Source organism: Lepidothrix coronata, unplaced genomic scaffold (genome assembly GCF_001604755.1).
Source record: "Lepidothrix coronata isolate B3197 unplaced genomic scaffold, Lepidothrix_coronata-1.0 Scaffold14, whole genome shotgun sequence".
In the NCBI taxonomy this organism is placed as follows: Eukaryota; Metazoa; Chordata; class Aves; order Passeriformes; family Pipridae; genus Lepidothrix; species Lepidothrix coronata.
The window spans coordinates 1,098,881-1,119,098 of record NW_016690194.1 but is presented as its reverse complement, the minus strand read 5'-3'; the positions used below and the strand labels follow the sequence as shown (position 1 = coordinate 1,119,098).

The window sequence follows — 20,218 nt, the reverse complement described above, 5'->3', positions numbered from 1 at the left end:
TTTTACATCTTGGAAGGCGGATGGAGTGAGCTCATGCTGGTCAGTAAAATACGGTGCAAACATACCCATTGCCATACCCATAGGGTCCCCAGAGATCCTATGTCTGGGTTTCACCACTCTGGTGGCTGGCAGACACAGTGGATTCTTATGGTCCAGATAAACTGGAATCTTGAAACTTGGCAAGTGTGCCCATCATTAGCCACCAAGTGCAGAAATTAAAACTCCAAATTTCACTGTTCCATCTTGGAATAGTATGAGGTCATGGGTCAATCTTATTTCACGGGGCTTCATAAAAGGTGCTCTTAATATGTTTCAGGATAGCAATTCTTTTTTTTTTTTTTCCCCAGGAATTGTTTTCTTCTTATGGTAGAGTTCAAGTCTCCAATTTAGGAAAATTAAGTTCACCTGTATCACTGTAGCCCAAAATTTTCCATACATTAGTCAGCATACACACACAGAGGTGTGTATACATGTATACATGTATACAGATAGAGCTGTACACATGCATAATCCCATGCAATGGTCAAATACATTCATCTGCTGCACCTAGTCACTGCCATTAATCCCACGTCTCCAAGACTTTTTATAATATTCCCATCCCATAAGAACCTCCAAACAACTACAGAAATATTTTCTTCTTCTTTCATCAAACGTGAGGGACTTACCTCAGTATTACTATCTGTCTGAGGCCCAAGTAAAAAAATATTTCTATACAGATTGTTATAAAAAGTTTCAAACCTAGCAGTCTGACAAATTTTACAGCCTAGCTAGTAAGAGGGACCTTGTGAGGAGATATATACAATGCTTGCTTCTGACCTATTTCAAGCTCCAAGTTATAAGCAGCCGCTTTGGTAATTATGGTTACATTTATAAGGCATTATAGGCATTATTTATATATTCAATTTATTTTAAAATACAGGGCAAATTTAGCTCAGACACAAACAGTGAAGTCACACCTGCTCACAATAGGGTCAAAATTATACTGCTTGGTCTGCTGAACCACAAATTAACAATGAAAAGCCCAAAGCTTTTAAGAAAGAGGAATAGGTCAGTACTCACTCAAGTTGCTAGCAGGCACAGGAACAGACAGGTGCAAAACATAACTCAGTGCAGGTAGAAACAGTGATGCCAGCAACAACACAAAACTGTTGAAAATTGAAGAGCTCTGAAAAATTTATGAGAACCCTTCTGTCTCATTACCTCTGGGTTTGTAGCAAGGAGTGGATACAATGCATTCCTCTTTTATGTGTGGCTTTGTTTTAGGACTACAGCCTCCTGTATGCATTCCTCTGTGATCAAGGCAAAGGACTACACGGTATCTGAGTCCTTGTCCACAGGTCACAGTGCACTGGATTAAAAAAAAAAAAGGTGTGTGTGATACATCATAGGAGTGAAAGGGGAATATGCAACAGAACTATGTGTACATCAGAGAGCAAGAAACATGCTGCAAAAACACCCAAGCTTGAACATAAAGTATTCATAATATTTGGTAGTTATGGATGTGGTATAAAAGTGACAGAAATTTTTGCCTTTTTGCTCTGAACATTTACTTGATTTGGACATTTTGCCATTGGATTTCTCTAGCAGTGCCACTCCTGCAATGTTGCCTACGTGGCTTGTGGCCATCTGTCCCATATTAGATACGCTCAGTAACACCCTGTCAGTTTCATCTGGAGCCACTCTGCTTTGCTTGGACAAAGTATTGGGGCTCACAGATTAACAGGGTGACACTCAGGTTTTTTGGAACAAGGTACTAACCAGAATGGAAAACTCTTGCACTTTCTTCTCACAGATACTTTCTTAAGTGTCACTTGTTTTTGCAATGGTTTATCAATTTTTTCCCTCTGTACAGATTGTTTCAGAATTGGTTGCACTTGAGGGGATCAAAACTACTAACCACTGGGGAGGGCTATGGATACCACCAATATTTCTTTGCTCTTGGATAGCAGCTTCCATGTAGAAATCAGCCAACACTTTGCAATCAGTCAAGAACACCTCATTGGTATGTGAGCTTAGCTTCTAAACATATATACTTGTTGAGAAACTACAATCAAGATGCGTCTTCATGTACAAAGTCAAAGTACTTCATTACTTTTGTAGAGGGACATTTCAAAGATGTTTACTTTCATACGGGAGGAAAGCCAAATCAGGAACAGAAAAGTGCAAGTGTCAAACTGCAGACTAATTTACAGCTTTACGTATTTCTGGAAATTTCTCAGCAATTAATGAATTTCAATTTATGTCCCAATGTTGTAATAAAGATATACCACTACACGATTACTGGGGTTTTTTGTGCGTTTCATTTTTATACCCAGTCTATTATTAGCAGAAGGTCACAAATTAACATTAAAGAGCTGATTTATTTTCCCATCATTCTTCTTAATCTTAATACACTTTTCCAGAGTGTTTACTTGGCAGTTAGTTAGACAAACAGCATAATTTAAAACAAAGGTGTTGGTAATAAGGAAAGAAAGCATTGAATGTTCCTACTTCCACAAATTCACTAAACTATAATTTCAGATATGTTCCTAGTGTGGTAAATACAAAACCAACAAAGCTAAATTGATTACCGGAGACCATTCCTGAGCAAGCCACTTTGGGCAGTCAAATATATTGCAAGGCTGGACAACAGGCATCTTTGGAGTATACATGCATTTCCATTCTTCCACAGGGCTGATATGCCCCTGAATGTCTTCTTCCACACATGAGATGCTACGGCTTTGAATGCCTCCTCCACAGGATGAGGAACAGGCAGTCCAGGGTGTACTTTCCCATCTGAGAAAACAGAGAGGCATCAAGAAAAGTAACCGTTGCTGTTCCCACCCCCAACTGTACCCCAAAAATGCACAAATCGCTATCTGTAAGTGTATTTTCTTTTCTGATTAACGTCACTAAAAATTAATCATATATCTATTTTCATAAGTGTCCATAGCAGCAAAGAATGCTCATGGCTGGTGTCTTTAAGTCACAGACAAGTAATATGGAACAGCCTCTCTCCCACTAACCCAATTACTACTACCACAGAAAATCTAAATACTTTTAACCTAATTTCTTTTTTTATTACTTGATGGAATTAAATTATCTTCACAATTTGTCATATTCTGAGGAATCTTTGTCACAAATCACTGGAAACTCAGTGTGCTCCAAGGCTGATTCTCCTTTGAAAGAAAATAAAGGGAAACAACAGTGGTTTTTTCCAGGGAAGCAACTCAGCAGAGGAAAAAAGAAAAAAAACGGGAGGAAATTACTGAAAATATCTAACTATACTGATAAGATATATGTCCTCTGATGCATAAACCAGAAAGACCTTGTTTCCTTGCAATTAAGGCAGTGAGAGGAACCGAGAAACCATCTTTTTTTTTTGTCTACAGGTGCCATCTGAGAGTGTAATGACAAATCCAAAGAACAACATATATGTTCTGAAAGGCTATGCATACCTATGAGAATAATTGGGGTTTTTTTAGTGATACATATACCATAAGGTATGTATTCCTTTATATATGTACATGTCTGTCCACATAATATAGTCTGGTATTGCCTCTCTTATATTCAAGCCATTGCCACAGAATGCCTGTGAGACCATTCTCATGATCCAGTATGCCTATTTCTATATAATCCTGTGCATGCCTGATGGTACAGAAGTATGTATGTTCTACCTACCTGGAAACATTTCACAAAATCATTTTTCTTCCGCAAAGGTAAGTGTCCTTTTGATAAGGATATTACAAACACTGTTTGAAGCAATTATTTTGGTCATAAGATTCCATTTTTTGACTTCAAAGAATAGCTTTTGTGGAAAATACCAAGCCTACTTTCTGCTTCAGGCAAGAAGTAAAAAAACGTGAAAGGTGAGGATTTTTTTTTCTCCCACTTAAAACAAAGGAAATATTTTTAAGTAACAATTACAGAATCCCCAAGATTGTCAAGCAATATGAAAAATCTTTATTTTTCTCTCTGATTTTTCATCATATCAACCATATTCTCATCTTTTCTAGTACAACTAGCACTACCTACACTTGGTTACTGGCTGAAAGTACCATAAAACTCATGGTGAAATGGTTTATACTAATAATCATTTATGAATGTTACGACCACTGACTAACACTATGACTTACAAATAGGAGTGGTGAAACCGTTTTTACACCATGCCACAGCCATCATTTTGTGCTGATCATGTTACATATTTAAAGGATTTAAAGGAGAGCAATAAGACTGGGAGAGTGGATGTAAAAGGATGGTTATGGGATGAAACCATAATCCAGAACAGCTTTTGATCATTTTCAGGGAAAGATGTTGTTTTGTTTTTTTCTTTCAGTATTGCTGAAAGCCAAATACTGCAGGGCATTTTGATCCTTCATTTTTGGATTTTCTTCAGCAGCAAAAATGCCTCCGTCTAGCTGCCAGCTCAGAATGCTTTTTACCTAAATACAATCCCTACACTATTAAGTACTGCTGAATCATCCCCTGATATAAAATTATTCTCTGTCCTTTATCATTGTTCAAGCCCTTTGTACACAATTGAAATAAACTTTGTTTAATTTAAAGCTAGAGTGTTAAAGCCTCCATATTCCTTACAAGTGGGTTTAACTTCTGAGGCTTGGCAGTATGCATGTGGGTGGTTTTTTTTAAATAAAGAACAGAGAAAAGTGTTTCCCAGAAAACAGGAATTAGATGCAGAGATATATTTCATTAGTGTATCTCACAAATATCTGGAGATACTGACTATGTGTACATAACAATAAGCACTTAGCTAGGAAGAGAAAAGCCTAATCCTAATGGCACGGATAACTGATAAATTATGTGAACATGAATGGCCGTCACAACACTTGTCTAGTAAGTTGCTCTGCACTGCACTGCATTTGCACAGTGATGCTGAAAGCTCTCTGTATTAGGCCATGACAATGTTTGAGGGAGGTTTTTTTCCTCACCAGGATGAGACTAGCAGTTTCCTACAGGGTTCTTTCTGTGATTTCATAATCCATGACACAATAAATCAATGAAGAAGGAAACAGCACAATACTATTGCACGTCCAGATGGTATTTCAAAACCTAAAGGTTATTATCATTCAACTATCAAACATTTTTATCATCAGGAGTCTTATTCACAGTTTTAAGAATAATTACTCATCTGATTATTTCCAGAAGAATCTTAAATCTTACATTAAAGACATTTAAATTATGATATAATTAATAATAAAAATCAGATCTTGATTTGTACCTGTGATTTCTTATTTCTTAGAGAGGCCAATGAATTAGTGATCCCAGGGAAGGCATTAGCATGGGTTTGTAGGATCAGAACACAACACTGATACTGTCAAACCTCAAAATCTGACAATTTATAAGCATTCAAGAAGCAGCACTATGGGGGGGAAGAGAGGGAAAGTCCTTTGGTTAATTACAAAGCAACAGGTTATAGTCCTGTTCAGAGAGAAGTAAAGGAAAAAAAGGATAAGTGCAAGAGAAAAGCGGAGGTGGGGGCTGAGGAAAGAGAGAAAGAAAGGGACGACATACTTAGTAAGTCTGCATTTCTGCTTCAGCTAGAATACAATTTCAGTTCGGAATTGACAGGATTTATTACTACGGGTTAGCACTTGAACATCTCTAGGTTAATCTGTAGGAATTCAGAGCAAGAGAAAAGCAGCATCTTTTAACTTAGTTTGAGAGCACAGCAGAATTATAGAGAAGAGAAAAAGAAGAAGAAAATGTATTTGTTAAGCCTAGAATCGATTGACTGTTTTACGTACCGAGGAAGGGGATGGTAGAGGTCATAGGGCATGATCTGCTTGTATCCATCACTGTTAGGAACAATAATGCCAACCCTCTGAGTAGAAGGTACACATAATAAAATAAACACTAAATGATTACGTTATACAACTTTTTGTATTACAATATTGTATTACCTTTTACAACTTTTTGTATTACAGTATTACAAACCAGCCAAACAAGATATTTTACCTAAACTGTCACTTAAAACAAAACTTATGCTGCCATCCTATTGTTTCTGAGTTATTCAAAAAACGATTACTACTTCATTGTTATAAATATATTATAATAATAATGGCCAGTCTTCGCGAGCGAAGATTTGGGAAAGGTCATTAACCCTTTGAGCCTGCGCAGTGGATTTTTTAGGTGAGACACAGCGTGCGCTGAACTGAGCCCACCCTTTAATCCTGAGGTTCATCTGCCGGGGCCAAGCAAACTTGGACAGTGGCAGTGAGGGTCTCAGAACATAGGTTTGTTTAGAGTGACCTTCTCTTAGATGGATGGCCTTACAAGGCTGACGAGCTCCATCTGCCCGGGGGGCTGGGAATCGAACCCGGGTCGCAGCGGTGAGAGTGCAGCACCCTAACCACTAGACCACCAGAGGCCCCCTAAATATATTACTGTTTGACAAAGAAGCAATCCATTGCCACAAGTGATCCAAATATTATTTAAATTTATTGTGTTGCTACCTAGCATAAAAACGTTTCTATGCTTAATACTTGTGCTTAATAAGGGAACTTATCTGTGCTTCCAAGAGCTCTAGATCAAATCCCTTTTAAAACTATTATATGGTTGTTTCTGCCCTTCACATAAAACTTCTGCTTTAATAGGAGCCAAGATTAGAAATTTGGGGAATCACTGTGCAAGAATTCAAATCTGCCATTCTTGTTTCCTCATCTTAAATTTTACCAGATCTGCCTCTTTTTTTGCATCTTTTTTTTTTTTTTTTTTTTTTTTTTTTTTGGAAGAAATGAGGAGCTTGAGAGAAGATTAACATGTCAGACTGGGTTTTTTGTTTCTTTGTTTTTTGTGTTGTTGTGACTGATTGGCTTGCTTTGCTGTAGTGTTATTGGTATGATATCTAAATAATATAACATCTAAAGGTTATAAAAAGCAATAGTGTAGATCAAAATTAGCAATCATCTGAAACATTATCATGCCTGTTACGCATGAGATGGATGTGACTTGTCTTGTTGGCAACTACAGGGTCTCACTGAATTACTAGTCTGGAATTTCATATTTTATCCGCACTTTTTGTAAATTCTGACTCAGAACAATTCTAACCATTATTCTCCCAATTTAGGCATATCTATTAACATCAAACAGATGATCTCAGAGCACTTCAATCATCATCATTTTCATCAAAGCCACCTGGGGATTTGGATAGGGCAGGTGGGTGGAACCATTGAAGAGTGAATATCAATTGCATTGAAATAAAAAGTGTGTCCCTACCCAAGTTATGGAGAGATGAAACTGGATGAGAAGAAAAAAGGTGGGTTTGGGGAGTCCTTTGCAGATGAGAGGTGCTGGTATGCTGCAAGGGGGAAGGAGCAAAGAAGGGGAAAGGGAGAAAGAATTCTCCATCCTCAACACAGTTCACTAAAATATGCTGTAAGCATTTAAAGAAGTTTTGTCAGGCTAAGGCTGAGGGGTCTCTTCTCCTCTCAGTCAATAGGGGGTTTATGTGCATAACTTGTCCTGGACAGAAGAATCGATCCCATTGTGTTTTCACAGCAAGGAGTCAGCACCAGGTCAGTGCACTGGAATTTTCCAGCTGAAGAAAAAGAAGAAGCTGGAGACCTGGAAATGTGTGATGGGGACTAGATAGTTCCTTCTAAGAGTAGCAGCCTCTTCAGTCAAAGGAACCCTCTGCACGAGTGCGCATATTTGCATCTTCGGAGAGCTGCTTGTCCCCACAAAAATCCCAAAAGCTAGAAAAGGTAGTTCTAGCACTGGGAAACTTCAGAAAAGACAAATGGGTCATTTAGATAATGGTCAGGAAAGAAGTCTTTTCAGACTTAGCTTCATGGGTAAATGCTTGAAAAATTTAAGAGGAATTGCATATTTTAAGAAGATGGAAAGGAACTTTTTCTGAGATTTTTTTGTCCATGCTTTTGGAAATCTGCTGTTTTCCTGACTCTTTCAGCAGTGCTGTGAAGTTCCACTCTGAAGCCTTTGCACTTTCCAGCTCACCAGCTTGCTGAAAAGCAGTTGGAAAAAAACATTTATGTACCAAGTTCAAAATGAAATAATTACACTAGAAAAGCATCTACTGTCTAAGAAAGAAACAGATTTCAAAATATTTCTCATTCATTGCAGTGAAAAATTCTTTCTAACAAACATGATCTGTATGCATAATCCAGGTCTACATGTTTTAGAATGCATAATTCCCAAGACCATTCAGATGGAAATAACCATACCACATCGAAACACTGTTATGAATATGAAATAACATGTTAAAACCACTAGATTAATATTTTCATTGGAAAGGTTTGACCCTCAAAGAATTCTGCATACATAAACCACACTTCCGTAAACAGTATTGAGCTCCACAGAATTAGTGACACTATCCTTGTGCATATGTGAGAGCCTGCCTTTAAAAGCTCTCATTCTGTAACTGCAAGACAGTGATTCACAGCAATGTAATCACAAGACCCCCACAATAATACACAATAGCTTAATTTATGACTTTTCAAAAAAACTGGCTTAAAGATACGACAGAAGAACAGGTGGTCATTGTATCGTTCATGACAACTGCATCTTTTCTAGCTAGTCTTGTGTGGGGTTTTTGTATGTGTTCCAGAAAAAAACCTCAAGACTAAGTGAACACATTAAAAAAAATCTTAGAGATTACTTTAGTGAATCGTTACTTTTTGACTGGACAAAGTGATCTAAATTCCATGAATCTACCATCATACTCCTATAAAAAAGATGGAAGAGATCTACTTTATGGGTTTTGTTTGCTGTATGTTACTGAGCCAATGCAAAGCAGATGGTGTGCTAAATGAACAGAGGAAATTACAATTCCTTAGCTGAAATATGTGCAAGTAGCTAATAGGACTCATTCACAAAATACTTAGAGCTTTGGCAGGAGCAGAAGTACAAAGCAAATTATTTTGTTGAGCTGTTGTGTCTCATATGTCTGAAATCTCCCATGCCTTTCAGACCAAAAAGTCCTGTCATATAGCATGCAGACTGCTTTGTTTTCCTCCTGAGTGCTGGCAGCCTCAGCACAGTTGCCCTTCAAGGGACATGTATGGCTGGAGCAGGAGCTGCACATGCCAGAGGTGGGAGTGCTGCAACCAAGTCTGCCACCTCAGCAAGCATTCTGCTTTCCCCTGGGATGACTGTCTACAGCTGCATTTCTTGAAAGTCATGTTTGATGTCCTCTTCCCCAATTGCTTCTTTTTCTCCTTCAGCTACCCCCATTAGCACAGGTGACAAGTGTGAATGCCTTTCTCCCTAATGACTCCCTCTCTCTGACAAGCTGCCAGCCTTTCCCACCTCCTCCGGCTGCATCCTGGCAAGTCTCAGGTTGGACACCTGTTGAGCCAAGTAGGGGAATGGGTGCTAGAACTGGGAGAGGAGCCAGCAGAGAGAAAGGACATCTACCCCCAAGATGCCTCAGAGTGCTGTGACCCCGCACGAGGACGATGTGCCAAGTACAGGAGTGGGTTGGGGCACCTGCTGCTGGTTTGCTGGTGTCCTGCACCCTGCTGTGCCAGTGCCCAGCCTCTGCAGGATGCTCACACGCCTTTGGCTCACAGCCTTCACTTCTGCTGAGGTCTCTGTCTTCCTGGGGGTGTACTACTCATAGGGCTACGGCTGCATGGCTGCCTGTGCTCCCAGGTGACTGGAGCTATTATACCTCTTTCCTGATGGGGACTCACACAGCCCAGACTTAAGCCTTCACTGAAATCTGTCAGACTTGAGAGTAAATGATCTGCATGGCAGGGAGTGTGCCATCTAAGCAATGGTCTGGATTATGTTAAAGATATTATTAGTAATGAGCACATAATAATAAAAAGTTGAAGTAGCTTAAGTTGGCTGTGGACAGCTAATTCATTGAGTGAAAGGAAACACTGGGAAGACATGAAAAAGTTCACCATAGAAGTAAACAGGTTAGCATCTGAGCCAGCATATGCATGAGAGCTATGATTATCACTGGACAGACGACAGGCTTGTGAAAAGATTCCTGACACTAAGGTGGGTGATACTGTACTTAGGTGCTCTCTGAAGATGCCACATTGTGGCATTATCTCCCTGTGCTACAAGAACACTTTGTGTTGAGAAACAGTTACTGAGGTCCTCAAAGAGATGGTATCCCTTAACGCTTCCCATGTGTTATTCTGTAAAACTACTACTATTTCCCTTCAGAGCTGGGTAGGTGACATCTACAGTAACACCACAGGTACAGGTAACATTGGTTTCTGAATGCCTATTTTTGCAGTGAGTCTAATTCCCAGTTGCAATACCAATATGAGTTACATATCTGAAGCACCATGCTTAGTCCTGATATATAGGTAGTATTCTGATCATTTTATCAGGTTATCAATGTGAATCTTGAAGAACTACCACATACTTTGCATTTATATATTCTTTCATATGGTCTTAGTACTTTACAGATTGGTAAAAGCCAATGTCCCTACCTAAACATTTAAGTGGATACTTAAAAAAAACACCTACTTAATGAAAAGGACTGCTGAGAAAGCTGTCCTTTGGTGTCAGCCTCCAGAAAAACCTCTCGCTTTAAACAGCACATCTTTTCAGTACAATAGTATCTTCCCTTTATAAAAAATGACTTGTTCAAGGTGCAGAGATTTCAAGTTCTAAGCAACACATGATTTAATTATCATTGCAATAGACTGCTAAAAACTGATCTCTTCACAGTGCCTGAAATAGGTGTTATCATTTGCAATTTGGCATTCTGTGAGGATGTTTCCAAAAAGCCAATTCCTCTCTGTTACAGCGTGTACCCTGGGATGACTTAGCTGTACTTCTAAATGACTCTCCATTCCCTCAGGGTCTTTATATCAACAACTTTGCCTTGGTGTGTCTTATATAAAACAAAAATTGCTTTCTGACATCTGCCAGTTGTTATTTTTCTTCTCTCTTTCCTCCTATGCACTGTGCAGTCATCTGTCTTACCATTTGAGAATATGTCAATTAAAATCATTGGGAAAAGTATGAAAAATATCCATAAATTCCAAAAGGCGAATTACATATTTGGCACAGAACTGTATTTTTTTTTAAAAAGCAGCTTAGAATTAAAAAGTAAATAAATAAATAAAGCAACTACATAAAATTACTTTCTCATTTGTACTGTGACAGGTAAATCTAACCATCTTAAGAACCACCTGGATGCAATCCTGTGTAATGTGCTCTAGGATGATCCTGCTTGAAAAGGGAGATCAGACTAGATGACCCACTGTGATCCCTTCCAACTTTACCCACTCTGTGACTCCGTGGGGTAGCAGGGAGGAGACTTTTGTGCAGGGCAAAAGAATACTGATAATTAGAAAAAATTTACTTATTACATTCTTACAAGCTACCATAACTGCAACTAAGCTTTTTATTAAGAAGGATGTTTAAAAAAAAAACACATAAAAATAATTCCTCTAATTGTGATGACAGTAATTTTCCAACAACATTTTTACTGAAGAAGAGTTTTTCCCATCTTACTAACACTTAAGAGACATGCTGATCATGGGGATGGAATCATGGACCATTTGTTTTCTTGTACTTTGTAATGATTAATGAGGCAAAATGCATTTTGAAGGGAAGAAACAACCATTTCAAATCAGTCCTTGCAATGGTGAAGGTGCTAAACAGAGGTGTTCTTCTACACAGTGCATTTTCAGATGAGGAAGAGGTTGCATTATATAGGATAAATGACATTGTGTGCAATAGCAACAGAATATTTTCCTATTTTTACTCCTTTAGACCTCAGCCTCTTTTAAAATTCAAGCTGACTGACCTTGCAGGACAAGGATCCAGATTACACTCTTGAAGTTTTGGCTTTGGCTTGATATTTTCAGGAAAATAGTGGCAGTATTGATCTGCCACTACCCGGCTGCTTCTCAGATCAAAACACTCAGCAGATGTCAGTTGATAACCTGCAATACAGTAGAATAAATAATATGAGATGTGGTGCTCTTCCTGTCTCTCTCTGAAATGCATCCAAGTTCTGATTTGGTAAAAAGCAAACTAATTTCAGTTTGCTTCAGTGCTTTTGCACATAACAGCTGTAGATTTACCGACCAGATTGAAAACAGCAATGTAAATCACATGTAGTAGGAAACAAAAAGATAACCAGTATGGTCAAACAAAATTTCCGAAGCCTAGAACAAAAAAAGCAAAATCAAAGGCTGAGGTTTCTTGATCATCAACAGTTGTGCCCTCAGTTTCAATATAGACAGGGAACAAATGGAGACATCTTGTGATTCCAAAGCAGGCCCAAATCCCATGAGCCCTTATGTTTGACAGCTGTAGCATTAAATGCAGATGTGGATATCAAGATGTACTTTATGTATGGAGTGTGCACAATGCTAAAAAACTACAACCTACTACCACGTTGCTAAATCACTCCCTTAATTTAGTTGTAACTATTTTCATTTTCAGATTTTGCCCATTTTAAAGATCCAAAACCAAGGGTAGCAACTGGGACAGGTCCTGTATGCAAATGACTTTTTGGATTACAGTGGTAATTCATTACCTCCTCCACAGGATGCCGAACAAGGAAAAAAATCAGTTTCCCTCCATCGGTGAATGATAGGCTGATAGAAGATGAACTGAACTGAACTGTCAGCAGCACCAGCATAACGAATCTGAAAAAGAGGTAACATCAAAGAGTGAAACTGATGTAAATGCTGGGAAGAAGTATTCTGCCATATGCATCTCGCAGGTATGAGACATCTTGCAGCTACATGAAATACCAGATATACTTTGCAATAGGAAAATGAAATACACAAAACGAATCACAGATTGGTAGCAAAATCTTTATTGGAAAACACAGTAAAATAAATTTCTGGGCATAATCAGTGACTATTATTGAGACCATGTTCTGAAACAGCGAATGCAAATGCATGGTTAGCGCTCCTGAATAATTTTACAGAGACAGAGGACATGGAATGATCTTTACTTCATCAGAAAATTACCTACCATTATCTGCTGTCCCTGACACATGGACTTGGATTTTAGATCTCTAATATTTCCCAAAAAACATTTGAAGACTAGGTATAATATATTGACAGTACAGAGTAAAAAATGGGAGGCTGTGCTGTGAGACACAAAAATAATACAAAAATTTTAATTCTAGACTTTTTTTTCCCGAAGTGAAGGTTTTTTCATTTTCTTTGTGGTACTGTCATTATTATAAGTCCATCCTGCTTACTTTATTTTCCTTATAAAAATGCTTCTTTCAGTCATAGTTGTGGACTCTCGGCTGGAGCTAAGAGCACATCTGGAAAGACATCTTCAGAACCTACAAGTACTGCCAACTTTTAAGCCACCTGAGCTTAAGAGCTAGTATGCCTCTGGTACTATGTGTGCTGAATGGATTTCCTACATAAACAAGAGTTTGTAGTGCCAGGAGTGCAATAAGACCTTCACACTGCTAAAGTAGCACCACTTGCACCTGGCCCAGTAAAAAATCCTTCCTATTTGGTATCTGTACAGTTATGAGGACTTCAAAATCTCTGCAGGATTTCACTTGTCCTTTTATCTAAGGCTCTGCATAAACAGCTGACAAGGGAAGAACAAAAAACCTCTCCTAGTTGGTTATTTGTCACAGAACATAGTGTCTCAGTGTTGCTTGAGCATCTCTGCATCAGTGGCACGATGCTATCACAGTAGAGAAAACCGCCAATCACAACTAAAATAGATGGACCCTTCTCCAAGACAGTACGAGTACTCTTAGGTGCAATCCTCCTTGTTCTTTTTATCAGACAGCTTAAAGTATTTTGCTGCTGGCTCCTTTTTTTTTTTTTCTCTCATGTTTTGAACAAGTTTCTCAGTTTTGGAAACACCATTTTTCAAACTGACTTTCCTTTTCTCTCTTTCCAAACACCAAGAGACACTGCCAAAGAGTGGTCTGTGAAACAGAAGCAAAAATATGACACATTGAGATGAACTGTGAAATTTGGGTTTGTTTTGTTTTCCCTGTAGATGGACAGAAACATGATTACAAATCAAAGTATATCTTGAAGAGCAGGAGGAGGGCAAAAATGTTTATGGGTGTTAAGAGGTCTGGTCCACTGAGACTAAGGCTGCCCTTTTCTAATTAAGCAGTGATGTAAATTCCCAAAAGGAAAAAAAAAAGCAGCTGTAGCAATACTACTGCTTCAGCAAATGGAAGGCCTTTTGCACAGATTAATATTATTTGAGTCTGCGTGTCAGAAATAGGATATCTAATTCCTTGTGAGAGGATGCTGCTTTAACTATGCACTTCAGATGGGTCTTTCTCAGCTCATGAAGCCTGAAGCACTCCCGAGAAAATTCTTCTGTTGTGCTGGAAGCCATTCAGGGAGGTCTCTGATGTGAACGTGCAGAAGAGGCATTCACTGGGGAGAATTCTGCTTTTACTCTGTTTTCTAAGGATCACCAGTGATTCCTAAACTCAGAAGATCTACTCAGCAGTACAGTCTGCAGTGAATCACCAAGCACAAACCAAGAGCTCACACAGAGCCTACTATAAAAGGAAGGGAAGAAAAAAGACTTTGCATTAAAAAAAATCAGGAAGAAAGAAGTGTTCCTCTCTCTGCAGACTATTCCTGCATGTCTGCAATTATCTGTCTGTTCTGACACAGAGAAAAGACAGATATACATCTTCTCCAGCCTAACGTGGGAGTCACTCATAGAGCCATGATAACAACATAGATGGGAAAGTATCACAGTGAACCCCAGCCATAAGCAAAAATGATACAAAATAAGCATATGAAAGAAGCAGACACAGTATTGTTTTGGTTTTTTCTAAGGAGTACTATAAGCAGAAGAGGAACAATATATGGTGTTTCAACACAGCAAAACATTATTTTTGATTTTGTTTGACAGTTTGTTAAAGCTAAGATCTTTATACAGGAGAAAACATCAGTGACTGCTTGAGCCCTGCAAAACTCAGAGTGAGACTTAATAGCTAAATGCTGTAAGAAATGTCCTGATTTGGCTGTACAGGGCCAAATCCCACACATTGAAATACTCAGCTAGTACGAGGAATTTTTTTTTACCCTTGCAGTATTAGAAACATCCTGCTAGTGAGAAAAGTTGAAGCTTCAAAAAGAGACGGTCATCACTTAAAAATCTTTAGTTAGCCTTTTAACTAACAGTTATTTTCGCATCCTTAGGTTACTGAGCTAGAAAAAATGGCAACTGATTATTGTATTCCCAAATAAAATCCTATCTAAATTTATTAATAGCAGAAGGCAGAAGTACTCAGGTCTTGCAGAGCACTCAGCCCTGCATTTGTGCATTGCACCAACCGATCATCCTTGACTTCCTCTAGGTTTCAAGGGAATTTGGAGCATTCCTAACAAGACAGCAGCCCTTGTCAATTAATGAGAGCGAAGAGGTCACATAAGTCATATAAGTCAGTCATATAACGAGCAGGTTAAATCTAGAGATCTCAGAATACCCACTGTTTAGCCTACAGTCACTCTCAACAGAGATATTGTTTTTCTTGTAGAAAGACCTTGGAAAAAAAGAATCATCACTTTTACACTGTTTTTTAAATTGATTTTGTAAATGACTGTCTGGGATGGTGCAACAGAAGTACAAGCTGTTGCCCAGGTGAAGTTTAGAGTTGATAAACTTTGGTTTGAGGGATATCCACAGAAAGCTGCACAAAAACAAGATAAAAATTTGAACACAAAATGTGTCATCTTTTAGAGTTATTTTGATTGTTCTAATCTGTCCTGTGAACAACAGACTGCAAGATCTGACCTCACCTTTGCATTTTGTAGTTTTTCCTATAGTTCCAAAACTCTGTTCACTGAAGAACACATGGACTGCCCTACAAAACTACAGTAAGTTCATTTGGACAGTTTTGAAATTTAATCAGCAGTTTATAACCAGCAGTCATAACCAGCAGTAATTATCAATGTTATTTGTACAACTTAGCTATGAAAAGTGTATTCAATAAGATGTTCTCATTTTATGCAGTTGTTGGCAGGGGGGAGGAGGAAAGACCATTTCTGTCTTTCGTGTGTTTGTGTGTGTGTCTCAAACTAGGGACACAGAAAGGGAATTATTATTTCATACCACAGATTCACAGAATCATTAATGTTGAAAAGACCTCTAGGATCATGGAGTCCAACCTTTGACCAAACACCACCATGTCAATTAGACCATGCATTAAGTGCAACATTCAGTCATTTCTGGAACCCTTCTAGGAATGGTGTCTCCACTACCACCTTGGGCAGCCCATCCCAATGCTTAACTACCCTTTCAGTGAAGAAGTTCTTCCTTATGTCCTTATGTCCTCATGTCCTCAGACATAAGGCCTGAACCACCCTGGTGCACCTTGAGGTCATTTCCTTGTGTCCTGTCATGGGTTATGTAGAAGAAGAGGCTGATTCCCACCTCACTACAACCTCCTTTCAGATAGTTGTAGAGAGTGACAAGGTCTCTCCTGAACCTCCTCTTCTCCAGACTAAACAACCTCAGCTGGTCCTCATATGACCTACTCTCTAGACCCTTTACCAGCTTTGTTGCCCTTCTCTGGACACACTTCAGCCACTTTTGTCTTACACAATTTTACCTGGTATACTATGATCCATGCCACCATGCCTACTATAAAAGTTCTAATGGATTTTTCCACATTACTATTACAAATGCTTTCTGCAAGTTCCAAATCCCAAATTATCAGGTTGATATTAATAAGAAACTAAATAATGAAGTCTTCCAAGTAGCATACAAAGAAACTGGAATGAGGGTGTGGAGAACTAACCTTGTCCGGCATATGTAATTTTTTGTCTTTCATGTCAGTAAAAAAAAGTTCATTTGTTTACCTAGAGTGCTTCAATACTGCTGTTCATATCTAGTGATACTTTACACTGAAAAAGAAACAGGATGTACAAGAGATTTGTTGCTATTAATAGTTTGTTCATGAAGCAGAAATAGGAACCAGACACTGTCACAGGAAAATAGCTTTACAAGCTTGTTTAAAATAACATAAGAAATGCAAGAAATGTAAATACTGAGAGATGCGAAAGCTTTCAAGCATATGGTCTAAGACAGGAACACATCACAACTCCTGAGTTTGCCCTTTAATTCCCTTGGAATGCTGAAAGGAGTTCTGCCTTTGATCTCTGGGGAAACGTCTACTGTCCACTTCCGCATTCTTGTCCCCATCCTGTGTTGTATCAGCTTGGGTTGTCTTTCTTACATCTTATCTGTTGCTTCACAATTTAGCTTCTCAATCAACGAGAGAAATCACTGTGAAACTACATTATCACTGATTTACATACTTTACAAAACATCTCTGAATTGAACTTGCTCACCATGCCCCAATATTGGATTAAACACTGTTCCTTTAGGTGATGAGGATGTTAAAAAGCCTTTAGATTAATTCTGTCACAAAGCCAAAATAAAAAGTCCAAAATTTTATCAAATTTCATTATTCTCTCCAAAGGAAGAACAAAAGAGAAAATCACTGCAATGGATTGGCTAGGATAGCTGGCAGCAATGGAGCCTGCATTATTAGCTATAACAGTTAATAATCTGTACAGAATCCACTATTAAATGCAACAAATGTAGAAGTTTCTCAAAGGAGAAGACAAAAGTCATTCCACCAAAGGCAACCCAAATACACCAAAATCAGACCTGCAGCATCTCTGCTGTGGATACCACCCATAACATCCCAGTCATCTACGGAAAGACCATTTCAACACCATCAAAATGCTCCCAGAGTAAGAGTGTTCACCTTTGAGCAAGCCACCTTAATCCTCAGTGGAGAATATTTATTAATCTTAATTTAATAATTACGATACTTAAGAAATCAATGTAAAAAAGAGGATCCTATTGTGACTGATACTGTATAAAAATAAAATTAACAAATTAAAAAGGTAATGTTTGCCACACACAAATTGTCAAAATGATGAAAAATGAACAAGGTTGGCACCAAGCCTTCTTAGTACTTAAAACGGACAGATTATTGAGAGATACACTTACAGAACTTGAAAAAAGTTACAGAAAAAGAAAAGGAAAAATTACAAATAATTTGTCAGAGGAAGAGAAAATGACATGTCTAAGAAAACGTCTCTATTGCCTAAAAACCTGACAGTACATTTCAAATTAGCAGTATTTTAAAGTAGTAGGTAAGATTAATGGTAACATACCTTCAGATCCAAATAGCATCCATACAGAGGTTTCAAATCGTACTCTTCGAAGAGCACAGGAATGCAAATCATGTATGATCACATTCAGCCTACTTACATGAATAAACTATGGTTTAAAACACAGGAGTATAGACAGAAATGGTAACATTTTTCAGGAGGCTTTTCATGAGTAATGAATGAAACTGCAGTCCAATAATCTTTACCTCCATTATTGGGTGAGTAGACAGAATGTAAAAAAAAGAACAGAACTCAGAGTACCAGGAGAAGGGTAATGTTTTATGAACACTGTGGTTTGCTTTGCCAAAGAAATAAAGGTAGCTTTATTCTTCCAGGTTTTCTTCTAGCTCCTTCACCTAAGGTCCTAGACAGATTCTTCTATAAGATCCTCCTCCCATGAACTGATGATTGGGTAACAAAGCATAGTCCTACAACCTGCTCTTGCCATTGATGAAGGACCTGAGGAATCTTTCACGGATGTGTGCTAGTAAGTTGTTAGCCAGACCCTCAGATGAGCCAGATAAAGGGTCCACCATGAGCTTACCAAGTTTGCTACAGAAAAAAAATTATGAACAGTACCTAAAATTGAAACCATCTGTGAAAGCACTCAAACTTTTGAAAGATTAAATTCAAGTTCAGTAAAAAAAGAAACAATGCCTATGAGAAAATCCAGTTAATTATATATGCTAGTTATACACAAAAGTCTTGTCAACATTATTTATTACTATTCAGAATAGCAGTAGCGTTGCTGTAGGTATTGAATCATAGAATCAGCTGGGTTGGAAAAGACCTCTGAGATCATCAAGTCCAACCCTTGAGCCAACACCACTGTGGTTACTAGACCATGGCACTAAATGCCACATCCAATCTCATCTTAAAAACCTCCAGGGACGGAGAATCCACCACCTCCCTGGGCAGCCCATTCCAATGTCTGATTACTCTCTCTGTAAAAAATTTCTTCCTAATATTCAACCTAAACCTCCCCTGGCAGAGCTTAAGACTGTGCCCTCTTCTCCTACTGCTGGTTGCCTGGGAGAAGAGACCAATGCCTACCTGGCTACAGCCTCCTTTTAGGTAGTTGCAGAGAGTGATGAGATGCGATGGGAACAGTTCCAGGCATGGAGAAAAACATACAGCAATTGACAGGATTTTATTATATGGACATTGCAGTTATTATATGGACTTTACTGTTATTATGTGGTTTCATTGTATTCACATTACACAGTGCACAGCCTGGACATGCCCAGGCTTGCCATGAGGTTGCCTGCTCCCTGCTTCCCCCGCTCCTCCCCCTTTTGCCCATGTCCCTATCCTGGTTTGTCGCCCCCCCCCCTCCCCCCGCTTGTCTGTCTCATGCTCTGCCCTATGTTCTGGCCCTTTCCCCTCCCAAGCTGATAAAAGACAGCGTGCATGCGCGAATAAAGGACTCTACTTGCACCCTTCCTTGTGTTCCATCCCCTCTTCGGACCGCAGCAATGAGGTATTTCTCTGAAAATATCAGCTCAGTGTGCAGGAACAGCTAAAAAGACTAATGGAATTTTACAGAACGGAAGGAAAAAGGAGAGAACAGAACACAGGCAAATAGAATATATTTGTGTCCTGATTCTTATACATATAGAATCATAAAGATTGGAAAAGATCATCAAGTCCAAGCACTAACCTAACACTGCCAAGTCCACCACTAAACCATGTCTCTAAGCACCACATCTACTCATTTTTTGAATGCTTCCAAGCCTGTTAAATCTGCACTTCCCTAGGCAGCCTGTTCCAATGCTTAATCAGCCTTTCAGTGAAGAAATTTTTCCTAATATTAAGTCTAACCCCCACCAGCACAACTTGAGGCTATTTATTTTTGTCCTATTACTTGCTAAGGGCCTCTGGTGGTCTAGTGGTTAGGGTGCAGGACTCTCACCGCTGCGACCCGGGTTCGATTCCCGGCCCCCCGGGCAGATGGAGCTCATCAGCCCTGTGAGGCAATCCATCTAAGAGAAGGTCACTCTAAACAAACCTACGTCCTGAGACCTTCACTGCCACTGTCCAAGCATGCTTGGCCCCGGCAGATGAACCTCAGGATTAAAGGGTGGGCTCAGTTCAGCGCACGCTGTGTCTCACCTAAAAAATCCACT

General features: G+C 38.9%; 1 protein-coding gene across 3 annotated transcripts in view; it reads right to left on the bottom strand.

The window, feature by feature from the left end:
• ADAMTSL1 (ADAMTS like 1) overlaps positions 1-20,218 on the bottom strand; it is a 375,877-nt gene that overhangs the window by 88,452 nt on the left and 267,207 nt on the right. For all 3 annotated transcript variants that reach the window (XM_017806263.1, XM_017806264.1, XM_017806265.1), the window contains 5 exons: positions 12,479-12,590; positions 11,741-11,879; positions 5,745-5,795; positions 2,571-2,775; positions 1,201-1,348 (listed from right to left, as the gene is read on the bottom strand). In XM_017806263.1, coding sequence (XP_017661752.1) covers positions 1,201-1,348; positions 2,571-2,775; positions 5,745-5,795; positions 11,741-11,879; positions 12,479-12,590 — 655 coding nt within the window. The remainder of the gene's footprint in view (positions 1-1,200; positions 1,349-2,570; positions 2,776-5,744; positions 5,796-11,740; positions 11,880-12,478; positions 12,591-20,218) is intronic.